This window comes from Mytilus edulis, chromosome 5 (genome assembly GCF_963676685.1).
Source record: "Mytilus edulis chromosome 5, xbMytEdul2.2, whole genome shotgun sequence".
NCBI lineage: Eukaryota > Metazoa > Mollusca > Bivalvia > Mytilida > Mytilidae > Mytilus > Mytilus edulis.
In genome coordinates this window covers 8259397-8271810 of record NC_092348.1, presented here as the reverse complement: position 1 = coordinate 8271810, position 12414 = coordinate 8259397, and the positions used below count along the sequence as shown (strand labels likewise).

General features: G+C 30.0%; 1 protein-coding gene across 1 annotated transcript in view; it reads left to right on the top strand.

The window, feature by feature from the left end:
• The window catches only part of LOC139522874 (E3 ubiquitin-protein ligase MARCHF6-like), a 29125-nt gene extending 24264 nt beyond the window's left edge, over positions 1 to 4861 (top strand). Inside the window, exons 25-26 of the mRNA XM_071316492.1 lie at positions 1224 to 2695; positions 2745 to 4861. Of these exons, the coding sequence (XP_071172593.1) occupies positions 1224 to 1308 (85 nt within the window). The 3' untranslated portion in view covers positions 1309 to 2695; positions 2745 to 4861. The remainder of the gene's footprint in view (positions 1 to 1223; positions 2696 to 2744) is intronic.
• Positions 4862 to 12414: the final 7553 nt, after the last annotated feature.

Below are 12414 nucleotides of genomic sequence, written 5' to 3'. Positions count from 1 at the left end.
ACAGGGTTGTTGGAAAATTTATACTTAAGGATGTTTGCTTGTTATGTTTTAGATTTTTTGTCAGATTTTCGAAATCCTCTGGTTTTATCCATTACCCATTGACCCCCATATTTCTTTTGATAAATCCTTATATGTATAATTATAAGCCATTTGTAAAAATCTTATAAAATCTTATTTATTTTTTAATAGTCTTTGAGAACTTTAACTTGTCAATGATAAAGCTATGAATAATCAAGAGAAAACATTTTCCTGCCAAAATTTTAATGGCTAATATCTCGAAAAAAAGCACATTGACCTCTATATATTTTTTTTTGCTTTTTTGCTTCCTTAATTTATCCCATATCAATATATACTAGTGTTATGGAAAGCTATTTATTTTGAAACTGAGAAGCAAACCTCCTTAAAACCATGTTTTCAGGATTATCTTGTTAATCAAACAATATGGCTGCAGTTTTTATGCAAAAATTTGAGGTAGGAATGGGAATGCGAATCTTACAAAATGGTGAATTAAAAACAAGTCTAAGCAAGTGCTAATTTTTTTTTTTTTTCAAGTTAGATTAAAAATATATATTTAAACAAGAATGTGTCCTCCGTACACAAATGCCCCACTCGCACTATCATTTTCTATGTTCAGTGGACCATGAAATTGGGGTAAAATTTCTAATTTGGCATTAAAATTAGAAAGATCATATCATAGGGAACATGTGTACCAAGTTTGAAGTCGATTGGACTTCAACTTCATCAAAAACTACCTTGACCAAAAACTTTAACCTGAAGCGGGACAGACGGACGAACGAACGAACGGACGCACAGACCAGAAAACATAATGCCCCTCTACTATCGTAGGTGGGGCATAAAAAAAAGTTCATTATCAAATTCATGCAACCAGACACAGTTTAAAGGAAAATGGAGACAGGATAATTTAAGTCTTTTAGAAACAGCTGCTAACATAAATTCAATCACTGATATGGCTTTCCTAGTAAATGAGACACAAAAAACACTACTTCATATTCATTAATCATAAAAAATAACTTATTCTTTTTTATTTACACCATTTATAATTTTGTGCTGATGTTGAAATTTTGTTTTCATGTAAAATTAAATGATTCTATATTTTTTTGTTTAAATACAGCAAATTTTACTCAAATATCTGCAAATTACCCATTAATAGATAAAACTAGATGGACACAGTAATTTTAAATAATTTTGATATTTTGTTTCAGATATCTGGTAGGTCAGAGGTTGGTGAACTATGACTCAAGAAGGTTAATTAAACTCCCTACTGCGAGTTTGCAATCATCATCATAGCACAATAACGTGTTTTTATGTCGACCACCAAGTTGTATATTGATTATATTACCAACAAGACTGATACATCTATAAGGTTTTATACATTGTAAGGGTGTATAATTTAAAAGTGCTGATGATTTCTTGTGTATGGTGTTTATGTGTAGTTCAGAAATCAGATAATGTGATCTGTCGAATGATGCTTTCCCAGCATAATAGAATTAGAATTACATAAACCGCTTTAATGCAATTTAATATTTACCAATAAAAAAGGAGTCTATTCAAACTGAAAAATAATAGAAGTCATTGTATTTACCTGTAGCCATGGTACTGTAGATAAAAATCACAAGGAAATGAGGAATAATTTGTTAAATAGGTGAAAAGTCATTGATATCTAGTCTGAGGAACAATGATATTAGAGCTGTTTGTTCATTGTAGGGTCAATTGTAATTTTAATTGACAATTTCCAACCATTGGCATTTAAATTAATGGATGATAACAGTACATTTTTCATTTTCTATTTTAGTGCAATATTGCATCATAGAATATCTAATTACTTGATGTGATAAAAGTTGTAATTTTTTGGTAAGAATTTGTTGCATAGTTTTATTGTATTTGAAAAAAAATGAAACTTTTCAAATTTTTTATTTAAAATACCAAACTTGATGTTGAGGATTGTATTATGTCAATTAGATTATGTAATAAGTGATTTAGTATCAGTAGTATATGATGGACCTTGAAATAATCTATTTTAATTGCAATCAGCATTATATACATGTGTGTTTGCCAAAGATGGAAGCATAATACCTATGAAAGTAGATCTTTTCTTCAATTGGTGCTCATAAGCTGATGTATTTTTGTTAAAAACAGAGAAACAATAGAATACAAAATTACTGCTAACAGTTACAAAGAGGATTGCTAATCAGAAGAGGGCCACCGCTGGGTGTTGATTGGACAATTTTATTTGGGCTTCTGATCGGACAATTAATCTCTTTAAGATCAGTGTGTCAAACTATTAAATTAGGGGGAAACAAAGAAAAGTTAGCTTTCAATTCTTTTAAATACATTTTGTTTTCACAACTTTGAAGTTATGAGTTATATTCCGCTTTTATTTATGTATCGTTGTGACATTTTCACGGAAAGCAAGTGCAATCATGAATGTTACCTTTTATTGGGAAATGTGATTTTGGAATGCCTTGCGATTGTTGTCTATCGATCAAAATAAGTGATTCCAATAAGACTTACATGTATCATAATTATAAACAAATTAGGTAGATTTTGATGAGAGTATATTAAAATTTGTTTTCCCTTACACCCTACATTTTGTGTACATTTGTTTTAAATTTGTAATGCTATATTAATATTCTTTAAAGAAGTTAATCAGTAATCTTTTGTATTACAGAGATTTGTTTCTTAATTTATAAATTGGAAATTGCTGTAAATTCAAAAATTATGAGGAATTCTTATGAGGAATTCTTGTTTCATTGTTATAAAAGAGAATGAATCAGACTTGAGATGTATGATATGATAAATTCATAAGTTAAATTCCATTAATTTAAGCATATACAAAAAAGTAAAGTCAATTGTATAGGATGACATTTTGTTTTTGGTATTTGCATTTACCAATATTAACCAGAATTCCTATAAATGTGAATGATGATAGATAAGAGATATTCCCATTGACTGTAAATATTAATCCTACATTTGTGGAAGCTGTGATATATCATGTATGTACCTGATGTTTGTATGTTGTGTGTGCAGTACATTACTGAAACCATTATTTTCTAGTTACAATATCTGAGACTTTTAAAATTTCTAACCTGTGAGTTATGGTGTTTACTGTTGTTATTGTTTATTTTTTAGACTACTTTGAACTACAAAATGTTTTTAAATGATATATATATAGTAAAGCAAAATGATGTCATTAAAAATGAATTTGGATACATGTATGTCAATACACAAAATCTTCTTTCTATTTAAAAAAAAATATGGACTTTCAGGGGTTTTGTCGTACAATGTATCAGTAATTCATCTTTAATATCCCTAAAAATTTGCTTAAAAATCCAAAGTGTAAAGAGTTTTTTAAACTTTTTTAGTTATAAAGATTTATACATTATAAAATATAAAGCATTCATGATAATATTCTATGTATGTAAGTATTTACAGTCACTTAACAGTAGAAATTTTCACATGCTTAAACATTTAATTTTCATTTTTGTTCTTGTAATTTAATGGTTTGGATGTTTGGTTGACACTTATTTAATTTACAAAGTAATATGAAATGCATTCAGTTATCATATAAGCATATTTAAAAGAAATCAGTTGTATGATATAGAATATCAAATATCATTATGGTTTCCTTGAAAAAAAGTTCTACGCAGGTGACTATTATTTAAATGCAAGAGCAACATCGAGGCACAAACAAATTTAGATTAGATTACAGGCTTCAGATTTTAATGATATAAAAGTAGCTAGGTAACTAGGTTATTTATGTAATTGCTGTATTTATTTTTAATAGAAGAATATATTTAATGGAATGTGTGGGTATGTGTCTGAAAGATATGTGTGTTGTAGAACATTGTGCATAGATATGATCGTGTGATGAATAACCTGGTATAGTTGTGTTTCACATCGACTATTGAATGAATGAGTGGTTGGTTAAAGAGAGAATTGAGGTAATAAAATTAAATTTCATGTGAAGTGTTTCTTGAAGAAACTAATAATGATTTGCATTTAATTTCTGAGACGTTCATGTTTGAACAATTATAATTTAAACATTTGGTTATGATCATGATTTCTAAAAAAATTATTGTTAATCATAAATTTTACTTTTACCAAATATTTTGTCACCATGTTCATAATTTGTTTTTATCATAAAATACAAAAAAAATCCGTAAAGAATGTGACCTGCAGATAATATTTGTTAGATATTTTCTGCATGTCTATATAGTATCTTCCTTATTTACTTAAACATGTGTCATATTGTCATTATGTTAAGAGACCAAACCTAACCTATATTACTTAAATCTATTTATCATATTAACTCAGATGTACATCATCAAATCAAAAATTAGAACTTAAACTTTCAATGAAAGTTACTCTAATTTAGTGGTGCTTGTTCATTGATGCTTCTGAAAATCAAACGAAAAAATTAAAACTTTCTTCCCTTCTGTTAAAAGTATTGCTTTCGTGATCTCTATTCCTTGAAGAAAGCTCACGACTGTAAATTCAAAAATTAATGTGTGCATTTATTTTTGTTAATCATTGACCATAGACAAAAATTCACAATCTAATTAATTGTTTGCAAAAATTTATGAAGGAAAATCACTATTGAAATCATGAACACAAGTTTTTATCAATGCAAACCTCAAACTGTGGTACATCAGCATCAATAAAAACATCACAATAATGTTTGAATTTATTGAATTATTTGACATGGTGAAACAGTATGAGTTTGTTGGAGATCCTTAAAGTTAATTATTTTTAATTCAATGTTTTGTCTCTGTAAGAAAAGATGTAAAAGTTAAAGGTATTTGTTCTTGTTTATTTTATGAAAGTAAATATTTGTACCTTTGTTCAGTGTTTTGTTATTATTACACAGCTAAGAATACTAGGTATTATATGTTAAAGAAAAAACCAACAGGGGGAAAACCTATAATAAAGTGAGTTCCAAAAGAAATGTTACACATGATTTTTATCTGTATGTCTAATCTTCCTGGAAAATTAGATATTCATTGTAAAAATATGTCCAGTATTAAGATAGATATAAGAAGAAGTGTTATGAGTGTCCATGAAACAATTCTCCATCAAAGTTACAATTTTCAAAAATAAACCATTATAGGTCAAATTATAGCCTTGGTTTCCAAAAATAACTAGTGTCAAATTTTTCAACCAGGAAAATCAATGGTCTAATCTATGTAAAAAAACAAGAATCACTTATGAACCACATCAACATTGGACAACTACTTTTAAACATCAGGGTCCTGACCTAGGTTATGTTACTTATATTGTAACTACAATCACCAACAAAAACCTGTCGAGTTACCCTCATTAAAACAAGCTAAGAAATCTAGTACATATGATGCAATTATGTCAGAAACGAAGGGACTGTAGGCACTATATATCTGACGTCATCTGTTACACAAATAATTCATAACCAAATAATGATGGTGCCCGTAAAACTTTCGAAGGGATGACCTCAGCTTGACCGTTATAGAAACCTTTGATTAAATGCATCCATTTCCTTTCTCAATTTTATTCTATGCAGTTACCTTATATTATGGGTCATAAAAGGAAACAAGATTTGAATACTATGTCAACTAAGGGATACATGTATATACCTCAAATGCATCCTGCTGGAATATTGCTCCATAAAAATAGAAATTTCACAAAGAGAAAGCCGAAATTATTCATTTTATCGCTAAGTTTAATTTTTCCTGGAACCTTAAATCATAATTTAAGTCAAGATTTGAGGCACACTTAGCTGTATCTGTGGTATACTTTCTGTCAAGTTCGTCAAAATTTGTGTGACAGATGCAGTTAGCATAGTCACCAAACTTCTTATTATTCGATGGAATATTTTCTCTGTAATAATAAATGATTGATATGTTCTTGCATTTGATCGTTGATTACTGTCACAGTATTTTATTTGTAAGGTTCTATTCCTGGCATTATTCTTTAATGTTATCTTAAGGGAAAGTACATGCTCCTTTTGATTCAATCATATGTAACCAAATCATCATTAAGACTTATAAGGCTGTGACACAGATTTACGAATTTACTACTAAGTGGTTATTTCAGATTTTGGGGTTAATTCAGATCATTATAATTATTCATTATTATCATACTTACTTTTATCTTGGACGCGTCCTTACTTTAACCTTTGAAACTGAATAATTCACTTGCTGTAACCATTGCATACTTCAGTCAGTTTTATTGAAGTCTGGAGCTGGCATGTCAGTTAACTGCTAGTAGTCTGTTGTTATTTATGTATTATTATCATTTTGTTTATTTTCTTTGGTTACATCTTCTGACATCAGACTCGGACTTCTCTTAAACTGAATTTTAATGTGCGTATTGTTATGCGTTTACTTTTCTACATTGGCTGAGGTATAGGGGGAGGATTGAGATCTCACAAACATGTTTAACCCCGCCTCATTTTTGCGCCTGTCCCAAGTCAGGAGCCTCTGGCCTTTGTTAGTTTTGTATTATTTTTAATTTTAGTTTCTTGTGTACAATTTGGAAATTAGTATGACGTTCATTATCACTGAACTAGTATATATTTGTTTAGGGGCCAGCTGAAGGACGCCTCCGGGTGCGGGAATTTTTCGCTACATTGAAGACCTGTTGGTGACCTTCTACTGTTGTTTTTTCTATGGTCGGGTTGTTGTCTCTTTGGCACATTCCCCATTTCTATTCTCAATTTTATTCTATGCTTTGTAATGTTAAACACTGGTTATCGGCCAGCTTTACTCTTTTTATTGGCTTATTATTGTCATTAACCTGACGGTCGTTCTAACGTTATTATTATATAAATAATAAAAAGTCGTTTCCTTCTTAAAAAAACAACAACTTGTAAATCCCTTGGCTATATAATGATTTGTGACTTGCTGTTTTGCTATTTGTAAACATTATTCAATCTGTGCTGATCCTATTTGTGAGATACGGGTATTTTCTTTTTCTGTTATGTTATCCTGGTTTGTAAGTGGCATCTTTTTTACCTGTTCAGTGTTAGTTTGCTGGCCAGCTGTCTTTTTTCAAATGTTAATTATTGACAGACGTTCATGTTTGTTTCTATTTGTTGGTTTCTGACAAATCTGTTCATTGCAACCCCTGTGCAACACGACTAATCAGTTTCTTACTAGTTTACATTCTCTTTTCAAGTTCTTGGAAACTGGAAGATGGTGCGTATAAGTTCATTTCAAAGCTTATTACGTGCAACCCGTGTTGTGATAGTTATGTTTGGTATAACAATGATTTAAAGGTATGTAAGGATTGTTTTATTTAATGTTATGTTTTGTTTCAGTTTTGTTCATAATTTTTCTTTAACCAAAGACAAGGATAATTAGCCACTTATAAAACGAAAATGCGAATTATTTTTCTTAGGTTATTATGCTTAACATATGATAAAGTTATGAAACATATGAAGATGAATTAACCGATGTTTCATATTCGTGACTGGAATTTATTCTAAGAAAATCACTTTTATCGAAACCTCTGTTGATGGACTGTTTGTATAATTGAAATGTTCTGTTATAAATTTTGATTCTTTTAAAAGTTAAGGAACATATCTCCCATTGCAAAGTTCTGATTCCCTGTCGAGATATGATTATACGATAGTTTCTTTTGGTTTGATCAAATTTAAAGTTTAAATTCGGTTATGATGCCGCGAGCATCATTGAAGAGACAATTATTGTCGAAATGCATAATCTGTAACATCAATGTTATTAACCCGAATAAAGCATGAGCCTCATTTGTGCTTGTGGTTATTTATATATGAATTGAAAGAAGGAATGTGTGGCATGATTGTCAATTACACAACTTTCCACCAAAGTTCAAATAAAGTGTTTGCAATCAATTTTAGCCAAACGTACGTTAATTGTTTATTTCTAGACTTCTTTCAATATGAAGTATTATAGCAAGTTTAAGATTAACCTGTCCAGATTTGGACTTGTCATGTGGTATTGAAACTTTTCAATGAGGGACAAAAGATACCAGAGGGACACTCAAACGCATACATAAAAAATAAACTGACAACGCCATGGCTATTTTTTTTTTTAGGAAAAAAGCACACAGACAAACAATAGTACACAAGACACAACATAGAAAATCAAAGACTAAATAACACGAACTCAACCAAAAACTGGGGGTGATCTTGGGTGTACCGGAATGGCAGAATCTGCTCCACTTGTAGCACCTGTCGTGTTGCTCATGTTATAACAAACCCGATAAATAGTCTTACTCGTTAGGTCACATTCGTGAAAAGGAACGGGATTGTAGTTACGACATTAGAAACATATCCACTATCATCTGTGAAATGGATATTCCGTAACGGTCAACCAACTCGTGATTGCGTCTGTAAAATTTACGAAGGAATGATTTCAACTTGACCAGTTGAAACACTTACTGCTTACACGGAAAAAACTGCTTACACTTCCTTGTAGGCAGTAATTGTTGCAGACCCATTAAGGTTCCAGTTGTTTGGCTATTTCATTGACATATAATTCTAATAACCATTTATTCACTATACTTATTTTCCGTTACTGTTTTTATAATGCGACACATAAAAGATCTGGTTTTAATCAGTTTTTTCTAGACCACAAATGTCGATTACCTTCAAAAGACCATGTGACCAGGATAAATATAGAAAGAAAACAAGATTAGAAAAAATAATTCAGCAAGAACAACAAAAACATGAAAAAACCCCGAGCAAAGCGGCAAAAACAACATAACAACACCACAACAAACAAAGCAGTTATTAAGTCATTAAATAAATGATACAATTTGAAAATGACAGACTCACACACTCATGTGTAACAATACTAGTAAACTGCGTTTTGTTTTCGACTACGCCATCTCTTTTTACGTTTTGATAATTGTTGATGTGTTATTTTGTATGTCCGTCAAAACATCGCTAGTGAGGGAAAACTTTACAAAAATTCCGATCGAATATATCGGATTAATATATAAGATGTTATTTTATTAGATATTAAATTATTATACTGATATATTCGACTATAAGTGATAAGTGTCTTATGCTTTATATCATTTCTTTGCTTGAATTTATTACATAATAAATAAACCTCGATTGGTATAAAACGATTCGAATGTTTTCCCTCTGTTTATTTCTATCGACCAGTGTCTGTATATGGCACAACACATTCCACATGTATGTCATCAAAGTAGAATACATTAATTACATAATTCGTGATATGTCAAATTTCATATTTTGAACACTTTAATTGCCATTTATAGAAATAACATTTCGCAAACTGTTTGTAAACAGTGAACTTTCAGCAATTAAAAAAACCCAAACAACATTGCGGGGGATGATTCAAATTGTAGATTGTTGAAAATTGCTTTTAAAGATGATCACATTATTGTTTCGTTTATTTGCACAAACTACGTTAGAAATGCAAATAATTGACAGTAGTTGATATTAAAAATATTTTCTTACGTCACATCACTATAATAATATAACTTATCCCGCAAAAAACCCCATATCATCCATTTTAGTGTAAAACGGGAGTTTATTGATATTTGGTAGAGTACTATTTTAGAGTTACCTATCCTTCACACGCCAATTTAAATACATTGAAAATCAAACAAAAATAATCTATCTGTGAAAAGAATTAGTAATTATTGTTTAAATTAAAATCGTATTAATTTGTTCATTCAAATGAACTATTAAGATAATAGAAGTTTAAATATCAAGTGTACGTCGTTTTGTCCTTTATTATTACATAACACTTCCAAGGTTTGACATTGACCGTGTGTCAGTTTGTAATCTGACCTCGGCAATAATTCAGTGGTAATAATCATACTGCCCCTATTATAGGACAGATATACTGAATGTGCACTGAAATTATGATCGTTTTCCTTTCCTGTGTCGCCAACTTACATGTCTTGATTGCCCATCGGTAATCTTCTGTCAAAGGATTTAGATACTTCTGAATGTATATATCAGTCAAAACTCAAGCAGTAAATCTAAATTTTTTGTTATCCAAAGCTTGGATAATGATTACACAAACTTGTTGCAAAGGCCCGATAACAATGTCAAATGATTTTAATCTATCTATTTTAATTTTTGTGCAATGGCCATTTATATTCATAAAGACGAATTACAATATGAGAGTTTTGGTTCTAAGAATATGACAATGTGGGAGGAATATAAAGATATCATGTCTGATGTTTCATATACGGGACATCAACATCTATTCTAAAGAAAGCACTTTAGTGAAAGACTAGCGAAGGACTTTAGTACCTGAGGAACCCATATCTTATTTGCTTATTGTCCAGACTTCTTCAAGAATATTTAATACAGTATTGATCCTTATTTACAAATATAGATTTTGGGTTATTTGCTATAGCTTGACATTTATGTATTGAAACCTGTCCATTCTATAATTCCTTTATCGCATTGAGTTTATAACCCACATTTTCATTATCTGGTTATAACTATACTTTCATATTCATCCCATAACTATTTACTTTGTAGATCTGGTTTTAATCAGATTTATCTAGAACTCAAAAGTCGATTACACTAGAACAGAGATCAAGATAAATATAGAAAAAAACATAGAAGTTTAACAAGATTCAACAAGGTCAACACAACAGTAACAAAAATTAAAGGCAATTAAAAAAACAACAAAAAAGCACAAAAGCGAATAAATGAATGAAATAAAATACCACACATGCACATTTATAACTATTTAAAACTGCGGTTTAGTTCTTAGTGATAATGTTAGGTGAACTCAATTAACACATCTATTGTTGAAGAAATTTTTGCAAATAATTCCAAGGGAATTTTGGGAACTTATAAGTTGTTATCTTCATAGTTTATACTCTTATCATTAAATTCGACTATAAGTGGTAATTTTTTTCTTATGTTTTAAGTTTACTGATACTGTTTAATTATTTTCTTATTAAAATTGATAAATAAATAAAAACAATCCGTATGTTGAAAATACAAACACTAGTGTGATCTATAGCTGGCTAAACACATTCCAAATTTATGCTATCATAGTAGTCAGAATTCGTGGTATGTCATATGTCATATTTTAAAAATAATAAGTCCCCTATCAAACGCATGACTATTATAGGAACCAAACCAAATATGGAGATGGTAAATAAGGCAACTATACATTATCCACCAAAGTTAAAATAAATGAAATATGCAAAAATAGGTAACAATAGAGACTTCAACAATGAGAAAACCCAATATCGTATAGACAGCTTCAAAAGGTCCCAACATGAAAAATGCGAAACTATTCAAACTAGAAAACTTACAGTAACATGCAAAACAGAACAATTTTCGAAAAAATCAAATATGTACCAACAACAACCATCGACATACAGGCTCTTTACCTGGGACAGACATAATGAGGTGAGGTGTGGTTAAAATACTTTTTTCAAACAATGTGATTTGCCAGTAGCGACATACGGACAAAAAAACACAGTTTGAATAATAAGAATTTTGAGCGGTAGCGAGAAAAATATGCATTATTTGCATGCCAGTTGTTACCGTTTTGGCAATCTTAATCGGTACAAGGCACAATACAATAATTTATAATGGAAAAATGTTCAATGACAGTTGTAGATGTTCATAATTCAATTTTGATAAACATTTGATAAAAAAATAATTTTGATAAAAAAAGTTTTAGATGTGTAGCATTAAAATTCATTGTATAATATCAAAAATATTATTTTTTTGTAAATGTTCGGCATAACCTAAAAATAAATGAAACTGGAAAAGACAACCGACATATAAACCATGTTTTTACCAACATTCTTCGCGATCTACTCAACTTCAGAATTTACAACTGAAGTTAATAGAGATACAGAGATTTTTGTCAAGCAATTGTGAAAGGGTTTTAGCAGATGTGAAAGAGATAAATTATAATAAATGGTTGATCCAGATTGTAGACACCCACATATCGTTTTATTGTAAATGATGACTTTCAAAATTACTTCAAACGGTATGTAATTAAAACCTTGTTAAATTTGCATTTACGTAGTCGACAGTAGTTTATAAGAAAAAAATATGGTCTAACATCACATCATCAAAATAATTTAGTTGATCCGCCCAAAAAACGACTAAAACCTAACCACTTTTCTCTTCAAAAAGTCCACTTGAAATTGAGTAGTCGAACAATAAATACATTCAAAATTAACAAATGTTGTAACATATGAGGTTTATTTCATGAATGCCATCGGCAAATTGCAACAACATATCAATTTGCAATGTTAACCTATAAAGATATATATACAGATATGAAATGTAGGGTAACACTGCATAACTTGTCATAGGCAATCGTGAGGTTAAACATGTACGTCATTTTATCAGTGCTATAACACTACGTAACAATCCAAACTTTGATATTGACCGTGTGTCAGTTGTTAATCTGA